This window comes from Engraulis encrasicolus, chromosome 9 (genome assembly GCF_034702125.1).
Source record: "Engraulis encrasicolus isolate BLACKSEA-1 chromosome 9, IST_EnEncr_1.0, whole genome shotgun sequence".
In the NCBI taxonomy this organism is placed as follows: domain Eukaryota; kingdom Metazoa; phylum Chordata; class Actinopteri; order Clupeiformes; family Engraulidae; genus Engraulis; species Engraulis encrasicolus.
The window spans coordinates 13463940-13480778 of NC_085865.1; the positions used below are offsets into that span (position 1 = coordinate 13463940).

At 39.6% G+C, this 16839-nt stretch overlaps 1 protein-coding gene across 5 annotated transcripts in view; it reads right to left on the reverse strand.

The window, feature by feature from the left end:
- The window catches only part of myom1b (myomesin 1b), a 60249-nt gene that overhangs the window by 31646 nt on the left and 11764 nt on the right, over nucleotides 1-16839 (reverse strand). For all 5 annotated transcript variants that reach the window (XM_063206555.1, XM_063206552.1, XM_063206553.1 and 2 more), the window contains 6 exons: nucleotides 15809-15901; nucleotides 13269-13357; nucleotides 8788-8832; nucleotides 6419-6580; nucleotides 5725-5886; nucleotides 1054-1195 (listed from right to left, as the gene is read on the reverse strand). In XM_063206555.1, coding sequence (XP_063062625.1) covers nucleotides 1054-1195; nucleotides 5725-5886; nucleotides 6419-6580; nucleotides 8788-8832; nucleotides 13269-13357; nucleotides 15809-15901 — 693 coding nt within the window. The remainder of the gene's footprint in view (nucleotides 1-1053; nucleotides 1196-5724; nucleotides 5887-6418; nucleotides 6581-8787; nucleotides 8833-13268; nucleotides 13358-15808; nucleotides 15902-16839) is intronic.

Genomic DNA, 16839 nt, shown 5'->3' on the forward strand with positions numbered 1-16839 from the left:
TTTCACCAAGGTCTCTTCAACAGGGCTCAGATTTGAATGTTGTTCTGGAGACTTCAATAAGGGTTTCACATCAAAAGTTTAACAAAAAAGCACATATGTCTGTTTGATTTTTTACAGGGGGAGTTTTTGTTGCCCACTACTCGCTAGCATTTTGCTAAGTATGTGACGTCATATACACTTAAAATCACTTTTTAAGCATATGCGTGACTCAAAAAATCTAAAACTCAGCCGTGGGTATTTTATATACATACCCTTTCGAAAACAATATTCGAATTATATATTGAGATAAATATATTGAGATAAAGGCACCATGAGGGGTTTTGCTCCATAGGACTCCATTCATTCTGGTCTCCGGACCACCACGTGGATAAGAGTGGAACCGCAACTAGAGGTCTAAATTGCCTCGTTCAGAAACCTGAAATGCACCGAGAAACCAACCAGTGGCGTATCGGGACCTATACAATCTGTGCAAATACAACGTTCCATAGCAACATTCGGCCCCATGATTTTCGGGCGTGGCCACCATTCCGGAATGAACATCGGACAAATTACATTGGAATGCATTGGGAATGTATACAGGATTTCTACATAATATGGAAAAAATAAATTTATGTAGCTATAGGAAATTCTTCATTTATGAATGCTTATACCATCTCATTTGTTTTTTTCGGCACAATCAGTGCAGAAGTTAGTTATCTATAAGGCTAAAGTTGCCAAAGTAGCTAGCCATATTATGCTAACGTTAGCATTACATCCACAGTCTTTCCTATGGCCAAAGAACGTTGCTATGGCTACTGTTCATAACAGAGTGGCGTACGTGACTGCCTGTTCATTCCAGAATGGCGGATTTGACTCAAAACTGGAGTTGTCATGCTGAATTAACTCTTAACCCATCACAACCCATCACTTACAGTATCTCGGTCAAAGCAACAACATGATTTGACTGTGTGAAATTAAGTCAACAAATATTGTTAATTAATTGTGCAATGTGTATACTGTTATAATGTGTAATGTGTAACATGTATACTGTAGTTTCCGTATTTTTGAACTGACCGGTCCACAAAGTAGCCCAGTATTGGGCTGCCTCCGGCCACGGCAGGCTGCTTCCAGGAGATGATGATGTAATCCTTGTTGGCTTCATGGCACTCTACGCTCAGAGGGGCACCGGGGGCACCTTCAGACTCAGCTTCTCTATCTGCCAACACAGAGGAGTCGCCATTTCAACACCAGATGTGGAATCAACCGTTTCTGTAATGTACGTGTCTGTTGCACTAATTGAGGTCTGTGAACACATGTCTGTATAGTGGTATGGGGATCTGTGTGTGGCACTAATTGGTCTGTGCGGGCACCTTCAGTCTCTGCGTCTCTCACACTGGGAATAACCTCCAGAGAATATAAACTTTAACAAGCAATCGATAGAAATGTTGCAGTTTGTTACATTAAATAAAGTCAATATGTTTTCGAGCCTATGTCCAGTGTGTGGACCACTCTCTCACACAGACAGAGGAGTTGTCAGATCAGATCAGATCACATCTGCCAATACCAGATGTGTAACCAACTGTTCTTGTAATGCCGGCGTCAATCCCAACCAGGGGTGCATGGGAAAAAAATACTATTAACAATATTACGGAGCACAGTCACACTGAGACACAGGCAGAGATATATAGGCCTAAAGCACACGTTAGAGGTTACTCAGGGGGTAAGTAAACTGTTGATGTCGCATTAACTGAGGTCTGTGTAGTGGTAGCCTATAGATACTGTATGTGGTGTACTAATTGGTCTGTGTGGACACACCCATAGTTTATATGTATCGTATGCAGCAGACGCCAGAATCTGCTTCAGACAAGTGATCGTAAGTAGAGAAGCTAAATTAACTACATTTAATTCATACTGTATCTGACTAAGTACAAAGTAGATTTAATTCATATTGTGCCTGGTGTACTAATTTCTCTGGTCTATGTTCTCCATTATATACAGCACGTAATTACATATTATCTATCTCTGGCAAAGTTTAGAAAATGTGTCGTAAAATATTTTTGTGACAGTACTTAAAAGTGTCAAAAAGGTAAAACCCCTAATTGTGCTTTCAGTGATGTGCAGCATGTATGTGTACAACACCACATGACTACTTCCATGAAAAGATTAAAAAACACTATTTGAGGCACTCCTTACTAAAGTTTAAAAAGCCTTTATTAAATACTGGCCACATGACTACTATTTATGAAGCATTACACAACTAGGTGGGGAGCCTATTTCTCAAGAGCTGTCTATGGCCCTTGAGGCCGTCTTATCCAGTTTCATTACGTTTTGTAAAGGAATCTTAGAAATTACATTTGCAATACAATTAAGATACATTTTCAGAGGACATAGTGAAGGTGTGGTCTGTTGTAAAAGTGTCCGCCTTCAATATAGGCCTAAAGTGCAGTACAGGGGGAAATCCTGGTTCGTGTTCATAGTATGGCCAGAGATATTCTATAGAGATATGCCAACATAATAGGTTTCTATGGGCACCTAACGCGACCAGGTTCCGGTCTGCCTAAAGGGGCGTGTCATAATGCTCCTACAATGAATAGAACAGTCCTTAGGTCTGCCTAGGTCTGCCTAAGGGGGGCCATAATAGAACCAGGAAACAATGGGCCAATGGAACCTCTCTCTCTCTACTCTCTCTGGTATGGGTCTTGGAGGACTTTATCAAATCTGAAGAGGCCCCTCGAATGAAAAAGGTTTCTCACCCCTGACTTAAATAAACAGGAGTTTGGGTACTGTTCCTTGGTATTACACAGATGACATTAGGCCTGAATGACATGATGAAAGTATGAAGATAAAAATATTTGTGAAAATAACACCCTATCGTCCTTACACAGACACATGCACAACTACTGTAGATTAACACATGCTCACACTCTAGCACACCTACAGCACATCATCACAGAAGAGCTCACACTTGCACACGACTGTATTACACGTAACACAATCTAATCTAACACATCTACGATATATCAACACAGGAGATCTCCCACATGCACTGACTGCAGAGTGCTTTTAAGGATACCCTCTAGTGTTCAGTTTCACCTTTCATTCTATTTCTGCTTTTGGCTCCCTCTCTCTCTCTCCCTCCCTTTCTCTCTCTCTCTCTCTCTCTCTCTCTCTCTCTCTCTCTCTCTCTCTCTCTCTCTCTCTCTCTCTCTCTCTGTGCATGTTTGTGTGTGTGTGTGTGTGTGTGTGTGTGTGTGTGTGTGTGTGTGTGTGTGTGTGTGTGTGTGTGTGTGTGTGTGCGTGCGCGTGCGCGTGCGTGCGTGTGCATTCATATGTACAGTATGTGGTTGTGTGGTGGCTCTGTGGGCTTGTGTGTTTATGAGGGGCAGTGTTGGCGATCACCCAAAACCGTCACGTGCGCCCGGCCCGTCCTTTCTAGAAATGACTGTGTATGGGTGCGCAACTCTACAGCAGCTCCGGTACGTATGGAACATTGTGAACGCTTTGCCAACCTTCCTTCCTGAAGCTGCCTAACCTTCCGTAGACCGCTTGGCTCCAGTAGTTCATAACACCCTGTCGTGCCGAAAAGCGAGTCCCTGCCAGAACACGATTGCCCTCATTGAATCCAATGATATTTTTTGAGAGAAAATTATACTATTTTTTGCAGAATGAATTACACAATTTATGAACTAAAAATATGCTTATGAAACATTACTCGTCCTCCACTTAATATCAGCTATTTGAATGAAACTGTAACATTTGTTATGACAATTCTTCGATTCTTTTATGGAAATAATACTGAAATTGTAACCAGTTCTTTGTAATACTTCCAGAAGGAATGTAGTTGCTGTATTGAAAATTGGTCATTGGTTTCCATTGGTTTCAATGAGGGCACTCGTATTCTGGCAGGGACTCGCTTTTCGGCACGACACCCCCTCCCTTCAGAAACAACATGCGTGCCCTCACAGTCCCTTTATATCTGGCATTGTGCTTCCTTTTATTTCTGAACCTTGACACCAACACATTTGTGATTAGGTGACATACTGTAGCAGTCCTGGCAAGGGCAATAGATCCCACATGGCTTATAGTGGTTAGTGTGTGTGTGTGTGTGTGTGTGTGTGTGTGTGTGTGTGTGTGTGTGTGTGTGTGTGTGTGTGTGTGTGTGTGTGTGTGTGTGTGTGTGTGTGTGTGTGTGTGTGTGTGTGTGTGTGTGTGTGTGTGTGTGTGTGTGTGTGTCTGTGTGTGTCTGTGTGCGTGTGTGTGTGTCTGTGTGTCTGTGTGTGTCTGTGTGTCTGTGTGTGTCTGTGCGCGTGTGGCCTTGTAGGAAAATAATTGGAAGGTCATTTACTGTGAAGACCATTTACTCTGAATGGAATAAACCTGATCAAATGTGTTTCCAGTGGTCATAGTAAGTCTGTGTGTGTGTGTGTGTGTGTGTGTGTGTGTGTGTGTGTGTGTGTGCGTGCGTGCGTGCGTGTGTGTGTTTGTGTGTGTGTGTGTGTGTGTGTGTGTGTGTGTGTGTGTGTGTGTGCGTGCGTGTGTGTGGATGAGGTTGTCTAAGATTTTAAGCTTCCTCTCCGAGTACACTGACACTGACCCACCACAGACACACACTAACTCACTGCCAGACTAATGCACTGACCACTGTCATGACTGTGGCCAGACGTTACCACTCCGCCAACCCATAACAACTGGTCATGACAGGGGGAGGCTATCAACATATCATGCCCTTCATTATGGGTTCTCCTCGGTAATCACACGGGTGCCTCCTTGTCTCCTTATATCTTTGCCTACTGTACACCACATACGTGCAGTATATCACGAAAGTGAGTACACCCCTCACAGTTTTTGCAGATTTGTGAGTATATCTTTTCATAGGAAAGCATTACAGAAATTTCACTTTGACAAAATGATTAGTGACCTTTTAACAACATATTTAACCACTCAAATTTCTTGTTCACTCAGAAAAAACTAAATACAGCCATTAATGTTTGAGCATGTACTCACAAAAGTGAGTACACCCCAGATTAAAATCCGGTAGAGAAGAGGCTGTGTTGGCTCCAATTGTCTCGAAATGAAAAGGGATTAAAAGGGAGGTCATCAGTGTGCGTTTCAACCTTTCTTTGCATTGAACTTTTACATTTTGAGTGTGCACCTGGCTTAAATAGATTGGTGTGAGATTTGAATGCAATCCTATGGAGAATATCATGATCTGCTTCAGTAGTCACAGTGCATGTTGACATGCATGTTTCTTTTAGGTGTATTTCAGATTGCCAATGTTGACAGCATCCATGCATCCCCAAAACATGTCGGACCCACTACTATGCTTGGCTATTGAGAGGATACACTTTTTTTTGTAAAACTCACTTGTTTACCACCACACATGCTTGACACCATCTAAAGTAAATTTGTTTATCTTGGTCTCTTCAGATCACAACACATGGTTCCCGTGATCCATATCCTTGGTCTGTTCATCTCTCTTGAGACCAAGATAAACAAATTTGCTTTAGATGGTGTCAAGTATGTGTGGTGGTAAACAAGTGAGTTTTACAAAAAAATGTGTATCCTCTCAATAGCCAAGCATGGTAGTGGGAGTCCGTTGAGGCTTTTCCTGTCTGTCTCTTGTATATAAATGCGAGTGTTTGTATTCTGAAGTTACTCTGATGAAGGTCAGCTTTCAAAATAAATTGTCTGGTTTGACCGTAATTGTAGCAATGCTGAGCTTTTCCAGCCTAAAAGGTGTCTTACCTCTGACAAAGAGGTAGGCGGAGTGGGTCTCGTATCCGGACTTGGTGGTGACGCGGAGGGTGTACAGGCCCTCGTCCTCCTTGTTCAGGTGAGTGAGTGTGAGTGTGGCCTTCTCTCCGCTCCAGTGCATCTGGTACCACTTGGATGGAGACAGAAGCTTATCTGCAATAGACGACGAAAGAAATAAAACACTCAGGGCTCATACAGTATGCGTCCAGACTTAACATTTCAATAGAAAGTTGCATCAATACGAAGATCGAAGATGCATTTCATGCAATCATTGTGAAAATTCCAATCAATTGCTTTTCTGTATTGGACTAAAAAGAGACAACTTAACATAATGGTTAGACAACTTCACATAATTGTGATTCAATTATACAATACCTAAATTACTTCAATTACATACTGGATCTTTAAATAAATGTGGTGTGCATGGAATAATAATAATAATAATAATAATAATAATAATAATATAATAGTAATAATAATAATAATATGGATTATGGATTTTATGGACGGCAGATGTAAATTACCCTGAGGCTAACTCTGATACAATGCATGAAATGGCAACAATTATATTTTAATTGTACATGGTCCCTAATAAATTGAATCTGAAATTGATAATAATATAATAATAATAATAATAATAATAATAATAATAATAATAATAATAATAATAATAATATGTGTTTACCATTTCTGAACCACTCGATCTCGGGCTGGAAGCGCTGCAGGGTGGGAGAGATGATCACCGTGCAGCCCAGCGTTAAGGTCTCGCCCTCGCGTCCGAACGACACGTCAAACTTGTCCACGATGTTAGTCGTGAAGGTGATGCCGTACTCATTGGCCCAGCCATCTGCAATATTTGGAGGGAAATTCAAACACGGGTCAGAACTGATGGTGCACTCAGACAAGGAAGCTGCCACACACCCTCACTTTGCCAGTGTCAAACCCCTTTCAGGTGTCAGATCATTTCCTGTGATCAGACTCAACACGGGGGTCACCACCAGCTGCAGTGGGGCGGTGACAGCCTCATGACAGGCCTTACAGACACATAAGGGTGACAGGCGTAGAGGTCAGACTGAGGTCAAACAAGGTGCTCTTCCTGGGGAGGGGGTGCAAACAGACAAACAGAGAAAGGGACTACAGTAACAATACACACACAAGACGATACAACCAGCTACTCACAGACAAACTACTAACAATACACCCTCCTAAAGACAGACAAACTAGTAACAACACATACACACAAGACGATACAACAACAATACACCCACAAACACAGAAGAGCCTGTGGAGGTAATTTAGTGTGCACACAGACAGGTTACACACAAGACAATACAAAACCAACAGTGTGCAATGAGACGAGACACAATACACCATGTGCAGAACATAAGATGTGGACTTGCGGACGTGTCCATGCAGACATTCTTATCACAAAAATAAGAACATTGATATTGTATACATGATGGTAAAATAAAACAGTAATTCCTAAACAAGATCATTCAATCTCTAATTGAGATCCCTTACGTTACGTACAGACGTACATATAAACAAATAAACAAACACTCTGCCTTCTTATGCGGCCCATCTGCAGAGCTATATCACATAAACCAGTCTCATAAGAGGCAGCACTTTGGAACAGAGATAGGATTAAAACCAGAGGCCACTCTTTGTCTCTTTTTGACTCAAAAGTCTAGTAGGGAAATTTTTTTATTTATTTTTTTTTACCAGAATTTGCTTTTAAAAATGCATTCTGACTCTAGGAAGCAGGCAGTTGTGAAAATCATATTATCCACACTTGGTTTGCCAAATGGATTGATAGATGAGCAGACACATTAAACTAAAATACAGTATATAATCAGTCGTATGTTAGCTGCTACTGAGAAATTTGTCCAAATCTATGGACATTTTTTGCATACTGTGCACAAACTATTTTGTATAACTATTTGTATAACTATTTGGCATGTATTCACTAATTATGTTGCCATTGTTGACACAGTTGTAATACAGCACTCAAGATCATGAGGTTGTTTGCTGATCTGCTCACAGGTGTGGTTTGGTTTAACAGTATTTTATTATACAAACAAGTTCACTTGTACTTGCATTGCTTTGCTTAATTACAGCAGATATCAAATGTCTTTTGACTTGTAAAAAAGATGAAAGAGTGAAGAAGGACAAGTATTCATGCACACATTTAAAGAAAGGAAAATAACTAGTAGGACAGAACACAGACGACACGTTAAAAAAATCACAAAAAAACGGGATACGTAACAAATATAAAAGCCAGCAGAGCATTACAACTCAGTTACCTGATCCGAAGTCCTTTTCTGCATTTCAGCGGACAGAAGACAAAATCAGCCGTTAGCATGGCAAAATAAGCATGTTAGCCCCATGTGATAAGCATGTTAGCCCCATGTGGTGTCAGTTCTAAGTTCCCACAGCCCGTTGGTCCCACATTCAGTTGGTCCCACAGTCCATTGGTCCCACAACTTATTCCTGATGCTCCATGCTCCCACATTTTAAAGAAATTATTCAAATATGTTCCACAACTACATGTTCTCACATTACAGAGTACACAAAGAGATTGTGCCTTTGTCCCAGCCATGGAACATACGGGCTAAATTTGAATAAATTCTTAGGCATGTGGGAATATGGAGCAGCAGGAATATGCTGTGGGACCATTGGGCTGTGGGACCAATGGGTCCAATAATAATGTTAAAAGTCTTAGTGAAGTGGAACCAATGGGTTGTGTGATCAATGGGCTGTGGAAACATAGACACGCCCCCTCCATGTAAGCCCCTCTAGCCCATTGAGTAGGTTTGAGTAGGTTTCACATTGATGGCCCGAAGGCCACGATCTATGGGCTACATGCAGAATGGAAATACTGGCCTGAAGATGCACGTATCGAGGGGTTGTTTCTTTATCTCAGAGCTTTAAAATGCTCTGTACTCTCAATGTGAAGCCACACAAATTGAATGAAATAAATGCAAATCAACATGAACACATTAAGCGACAAGCTGTTACTTCTTTTACTTTTTCTTTTAATTTTTGAATACTTACGTTGACTAGGAACTGGAAGAGATTCTTCGACTTCTCCTTTGAACCCTATAGAGAATAAGGAGCATCACATGGTATTGCTGGTTTCACACATTTTACTCTGTCATATCCATAGTGATAACATGAAATTCTCAAAAAGGGGTATAATAATGTGGCATATCCACAATGTGGAATAACCTGTGTAGTTATCAAACTGTTGTAATAAACAGGTTGAATTTTGTCGGCTAACGTTGTCACTGTCTGGAAGTGTTGGTAAACGTAAATGGGTAGATGACGTGACGTGTAAATTTTGCTGTCGCAGCCTCTTAAAATTAAGTAAATTCATGCTTTCAAAATTGTCAATGCTTTAAATGATTAAACTAATGTCGTTGTTGTGAAAAAGTAATGTGTAATAAATCCAGAGCTTAAATAAGTATACTTAATTTTGAGTCAAATGTCACATTTGTCCTATGGTGTGACTGAGGCAAGCCTGGTTCTCCATATTAAAACATTTTTAAATAAATAATCAAAGCTCAGTCATTTGTCTAAACAACCCTGGCATGTTTTTCAAGGTGTCTATTTTAGCAAGTGGAAATGCTTATTTTTTTCCCTGTTTTTCTGAGACCGTATGGACTTATGAAACTTTGTCGCAGAAAACAATGTCCTGTGGTGTGACATCATATTTTTGGTTAATTCTGTGGATAATTATCTATTGTTGAAGCTCCAGCGGAACATTAAATTGTGACTTTAGACCCTTAAGAAGCCAATGGCAAGGGTGGATTTTAGATTTTTCTCTCAGAGTTCTTCAGTCAATCAATTATGTTTTGCTACCACAAGATGTATTAGTTTTGTAGTCCTTTGGTGTGACAGCCATAAAATACATTTTGACAATAGTGTATATTTTTCATATTTTTTTCTTATGTAGATGTATGCAAATGCATCTTACTGAAGGTGAAATTGTATTTCAGTTGGCAACGACATGGCTTTAAATTAACTCAAAAGCTCAAAAGTCCTATGGTGTGATGGTAAAAGTCCTATGGTGTGATGGTAAAAGTCCTATGGTGTGACACTTTGGAGTATCACACCAAAGGACAAACAGGTCACACCAATGGACTAGATATTTGAGAAATAGCTTTTAACTGGTAGTACATATTTTTTTAGTTTTGTTGTTTGACTAGATAAATATTGTGTATTCAAATTTATTGGCCTTTGGAATTTATACTTTGATGCATTGTTGATGAATATTTGCTGTTGATTTTAGGTACTGTCAAATGATATAAAATGTCATTAATGGTGCTTTGAAACCATAAAGTATAACGGTAACAGTGAAGGAAAGATCAGTGAGAGAGTATATAGAGGAGTATAGAGGAATAAAGTATGCTGTGTGCTCAATATACAGCATAAATGTGCTGTCCAGCTTGAGATACCAAACAGGCACTGGCCACTACACACTACAGGTTCAATGCTGTGACAGTCATAGCATACCTACAAAAGTGTGATGATCATGCCAAGGTCACACTTCAGTATGAGTCTTATGAGCTCTGCAGGTTACATTTAATGACCGCATGGCTGTCATTAAGAGTTACAATAGGCTGATAATCGACGATTCAAAGACATATAAGTGTAAAGTGTAGGTCCATATTGACTACAACATTATATTATGATCAAAAGACAAAATAATCATGTTGATATATTTGTTTCTGGCTCAGTTTTGCATTTCTGTCCTTTAGCGTGACATGAATGTCCTACGGTGTGACATGTTTTAAACGCTCAAATATTTGTTTGAGCTACACAATATGTTTGATAAACACTGAATATTGCATTAGGGAAAAACAAATTATCTTCCCTGAAAAGTTTGTATAAATTTGGACAATTTTGAACATTTAAAAGAAAGATATCCCTGTTTTTCCTCGAAGGTTTCTAATAATCTCACATCTAATGGGAAAAAAATACTTAAATTGTAATTTCTCATTAAATTAAGACTTTAAAAAATTGCAATAAATATGAAGAGTGTAACAATGTTCATAAAACTCCATCAAGCTATTTCTACATTACTTAATATATTTATTTCTTAACGTCACACCAAAGGACATATTTTCAGCAAATTGTTTTATCAACGTAAATAAATAATCAATGAATAGACCAACATTGTGACCACTTGGATTTTTTGAAAGATTAATTGCTGCACTACGTAGACATATACTTTTTTCCCTCATAAACAATGTTTTGTGAAAAAAATGTTTTTTGCTGCCTATCCGTCATCTACCCAAATACCTTTTGGTGGTTGGTAAATACCCTTCTTATTATCTTATGCTACATCTTCTTTTACCATGTGTTGGACAATACTGTCACAGTGTTGCAACTGCACACTGTGCCTTTATGTCTTTGTTTACTTTTGCCACTTTTTAATGCTTCTTATTTTTTGTGTTGGACAATGCTGTCGGTGTTGCAACGGTACACTGCGCCTAGATGCCTTACCCTGTTCCTGCTTAAATTTTCCCCTTGTATGTCGATTTGGTCAAAGGCGTCTTCTAAATGTAATGTAATGTAAATGTCGTTTTTCAGGACTCATAAGCAAGTCTAACTTCAAGGCCAACAAATGACAATTCATGACCACAGTCTTACGCACCAATAACAGGCAAGGATACAAGGAGAGTTGTAGAGGCATCCGATTGGTTAACATATGTTTAAAAACCTCTTCCTTCTGTTTGAAAACTGTTTGACTCCCTGAAGAAGGCCAAGCGGCCGAAACATGTCTGAGTTTTTTAAAGGTTAATTGTACACCAAGCCATGAAATAAAGGCATTTTACTTTTAAAGAGAGTGCCTTGGTATTTTTTCTTTTTTCTCAAGGATACAAGGAGAGTTGTATGCAGGACATTTGCCATGGCATGTTACATTACAGGCTCATGTCACCCTCACGTTGGCACCAGGGTCTCTAAATTTACACCGATCAGTTGAAATTTCAGTTTGGCTAGCAGTAAGGACCAACTTACTAGTCACTTTGACCCATTAGTGAGTGTGTGTTTGGCTAGAAAGATTAATCGTAAGGTTAAGATTAATCCTCTAGCTATTTTGGCAGGTGGTGCAAAAAGTTCAGGGCCCTGGTTGGCGCTAATCAGCTGAAGTGTTGGCAAAGAACATATTAGAATATGAAGAGCTCTTTTCCAAAATGAGATGTATCCATTTTATAGAATGTTGGGAAATTGACATTTTTGTATTGGGCATTCCATTGAAATGCATTGCAAAATGCATTTTTATAGAGGTTTTAAAGTATGTTCTCAAAATATTTGAATGGCAAGAATTCACACATAGATGATACGACATCTTAACAGTCAATTCCAATATTAAAATGCATTTTAGAAAAGAGCTCTTCATATTTGAGCCCCATAATTTGCGTTGTTCCATCAGTGGAACACTGTAATAGTCATTGAAAAGATCTACCATAGTACTACACTACTACAGTATGACATAACACAGGGCCTTTTGTAATGCACTACGACTTGTTCATTGCCTTTCTGGTAACAGCAAAGTTATAATGTCTTAACAGGTTACACATATGATTCCTACATGTGTGGGCAGTCTTGAGGGAAAAGCTGAGGGGGACTAAGACAGCAAGCGTTTTGTTGCAAAAAGCCTTAACCCCTTAGTGCAGAGCCTATAATGTATGTTATAATTTACTGTCACTAGGGCTGTAACGATACACTCAACTCACGATTCGGTTCATATCACGATTTTTGACCTACGGTTCGATACAGCGCATTTCACATTTTGTAACATACATTATAGAATAAAATTATGAATAAAAACTATGATAGATTATAGGTAGAATTAGTGGAGGCTCAGGCTACGAATAGTTTTAAAAAGTTGAAATATAAGAATAATGATGATGATTTCAAGCTTGGAAATACTATCACTTCATATCATGTGGTTGTTTTCTGGCCTGATGGGAAACAAAAAATTGAAAGGGCGTATCACGATACTGCGTCCTTGTATCACGATACAGTATCATGACTCTGTGTATCCCGATTTCTCGGTTCGATACAATATCGTTACAGCCCTAACTGTCACCAACATTGCAATGGCTATGTCTTAAACTGTTACTTAAGGCTCTCTGTACTGTCATAGCAATGTTGTTATGATGTAGTCGCGTATTTTCAGCAAATAGTGAATAAGCACGCTGGCGACCCCATCTGCAGTAAAAGGCTACACGCCATTTTTTTTCACTTTTGCATTTTATTTTGCAAATATTTTTTGACATACTTTTTAAACCTTTGTCAAACACATTTTGCAATGCAATGCTGTGCCCAATTCAACAATGTCAAATGTCAAGTTATGAAATGACATAAATTTTGGAACATTTTGGGAAATTGACATTTTTGAATATGATGTGTTGAGTTTTGTTGCAAAATGATTTAAACCCCATTTTTTGACTTTTTGCATTTCATTATTGGAAATGAAATATTGTATTTGAGTATATGTGCATGTGCATGTGCATGAGACGTACTCTTGACGACGACAGAGGCGAAAGCAGAGAGCTCGCCCTTGCTGTTCATGGCCGACACACGATACTGTGCCGTGTCATCAAAGTCACACCTGAAAGCAGAGAAGTACACGTGACCGGCGGGGTACAGAGATGCAGGCTGTACCATCTCAGGAGCACGAACACACACACTCACAAATACACACACACACACACACACACACACACACACACACACACACACACACACACACACACACACACACACACACACACACACACACACAGTAATTTACACTCCAAAACCACATACTGCACGTCAGAGAAATACTGTACATTAGCACTGGACGTTGAAAATAATAGAACACATTATACACACACTCAGATGCAGTACACGCACGCACACGCACACACACACACACACACACACACACACACACACACACACACACACACACACACACACACACACACACACACACACACACACACAGTAAATCTCAGTAAAGCATGTGTGCTGAGACTGTAAAGAGTTCCCTGAATCCAAGCCCGGCATACTAGGGAAATAAATAGCCTGTGGGGTGATGTCATGACTGCCAGGTGCTGGGGAGATTGGCATTGCAGTAATTCAGGGGCCCGCTTCTATCATCTGTACTGCTCTGCAAAACCAAACCAAACGGCCACCATTTTGCTTGTTATTTTCTAATTTCTTTCAGTAGTATGTTTTCTGAAGGATGTATTTACTTACTTTTATAAAATTCTATGAGTCCATTCATAAAATATTTAGGATGTCTTCATAAGAACTAATAAGGTTTGAAGTAGGTAAGCTTACTCACCCATTTACACATACTAATTGTTCAACTCGTGACCGTACTTGCAAGGCAGGTCAAAGTTTATTGCCAGAAATGAACTGTCACGTGAAGTTGAAATAGAGCATGGGTGGGGAGCCTATGTCTAGGGGGCGTTTACGGCTCTTGAGGCCGTCTTATTTGGCTCCCAACATAATTTTAATGCTATGCAGTTTCATGTGAAATATGACACGTTTGTAAAGAAATGTTAGAGAAATATTATATTTACAATTAAGTTATATTTTCAGGGCACCTAGTGAAGGTGGGGTCTGTTGTAAAGGTGGCCGCCTTCAATATAGGCCTTATGTGCAGGGGGAAATCCTGATTTAGTGTTCATAGAGTGGCCCTTGGAGGACTAAAATTTGAAGTGGTTTTCCACCCTCGAAATAGAATGTAAATCACGAGTATAAATTAATAATAGCTGGGCATAGGAACTTCATAGAAAGTGTTACCGAGTTGGTTATTGTTCATGTGAGTGTGGACTGTGGACAGTCTTGTTTATAAATGTGGGAGGAGCTGTGAATGCCCTAAGGCACACCACTATAATAAGACACAGGAGCGGTTTGTCTGAAAAAGAATGTGTGTGTGTGTGTGTGTGTGTGTGTGCGTGCGTGCGTGCGTGCGTGTGTGTATAGGTAGGTATTTTTAGATGTCCTCGTTGTGTTATCAGACAAGAGCAGAAAGAAGCCCTGCACCTCTTGAGCTAAGGATTTGAGAGCAGTGTTTATGGAAAGTCAGAACCAGGAAAACAGACGAAACCTGATATTACATTCCACATTAGCTGTAGACCAAACAAACTGTGTACTTTGTATGCTACCATTTTCAAATGGCTACACGACTGGTTCCATAATTAGTCTTTCCCAAAGCCAGAAAATGTCATTCTGTTGTAGGGTTGTGGGAGCAAAATGAACACATTTGTGATGTTTTGTTTAGAGATGCATTACTGTAATATGGAGTTTAAAGTATCCAAATTGCATTAGTGGTACTTCAATGAAATCATATCATAAAACAGAAGAATGAATATAAATGTAGGCTTGGCGCACCTATAATTACATAAACAAAGTTTTGGACAAATCTGTCTGGCAAAGTAGACTACCTAACTTTCCGTAAAGGGGGCAAGTCAAAACGGTGTACTGTGGAGAAAGGGGACCAGTCCAAACTGTGCCAACGGCTCAATGGGCTAGGGGTGACAAAGATACACTATTTCTGTTATTGCTGGGACCAAAGTCAGAAAGAAAAGTGTGTCTGCTTGATTGTAGCATTGGCCAATACAATAGCATACAGAGGCATTTGAAAAATGCAGGCTAAGCCCACCATCTGAGAACTCTGAAATCACACAGCTTGGGCAGAATGTAAAAGAAACTTCATAGGCGTGACAGCCAGGCAACCTAACTTTAACAATCCTTGTTGACAATTGCTTAGTTATCTTATTAGAAATCGTCTAAAATGGATGTGGCCTCAGCCCGCAAACTGAGTCTAGACTGAAACACAGAAAAGACGTTTGTTGGATTAATTTAGTTTGATTGTGGACATTAGTTCCACACACAAGTGCATACTGTAGCTATGGCAGCAACCTAAACAATTGTGTTAAATTACCTCGTTTTATTCATTTTCAATAAATCTGTGTATTTTGTCAATGTGATCGAAACATGTTTTAATAAGAGTACATTGTTATGTCTGTTTGTCTGGGACTGTGGATGGGTGTGTGTGACATACCTGTTAATCTCCAGGGAGTGGACATTGTACTTGCTCACCAACTTATACTTCTCAGGATTGGACATGGGGTCAATGCTGACATTGTTCTTGTACCTGAAGGTATGGAGACAAAGTGGAAGGGAAAGGGTACAGCAGGACGGGAAGGGAAATGAAGAAAAGACAAGCTGGAAGTGATAGAGACAGGAGGACTGGGGGTTCCACGGAAAGCAGCTGTAGTAACTTTGGTCAAATGCTAAATGCTATGTAATGTAATGTAACTGGGTCTGGTGTATAACCAGATTCTAACTATGGTAATCAAGTGAAAATCGCATCACCAATTCAAAAAAGCGTGATAAATTGGTGTCTCCTCCTTAATGGGTTTGGTCGATGATGACATTGCTTTCATGCTGAACCTCCTCTAGCCTCCTAAATGGATGTGGCAGCTTAGAACCTTCAGTTCTGGAAGTAACTCCCCGTGAATCATCTCTTCCATATCAACTGTCTCTGGTATACAGTAACAACCAGCATTTACCTCTACATTGGCCAGAACTGAATAAAACGTCTTAAATGAGTAGTAAAACATCTTCAGGTTCAAAGCTGCTTATATATATACAGTATATCACGAAAGTGAATACACCCCTCACAGTTTTGCAGATTTTTGAGTATATCTTTTCATAGGAAAGCATTACAGAAATTTCACTTTGACACAATGATTAGTGACCTTTTAACAACATATTTAACCGCTTAGATTTCTTGTTCACTCAGAAAAAAACTAAATACAGCCATTACTGTTTGAACATGTACTCACAAAAGTGAGTACACCCCAGATTAAAATCCGGTAGAGAAGGGGCTGTGTTGGCTCGAATCGTCTCGAATTGAAAAGAAATGAAAAGGGAGGTCATCAGTGTGCGTTTCAACCTTTCTTTGCATTGAACTTTTACATTTTGAGTCTGCATCTGGCTTAAATAGATTGGTGTGAGATTTGAATGCAATCCTACGGAGAATATCAGGATCTGCTTCAGTAGTCACAGTGCATCATGACATGCATGTTT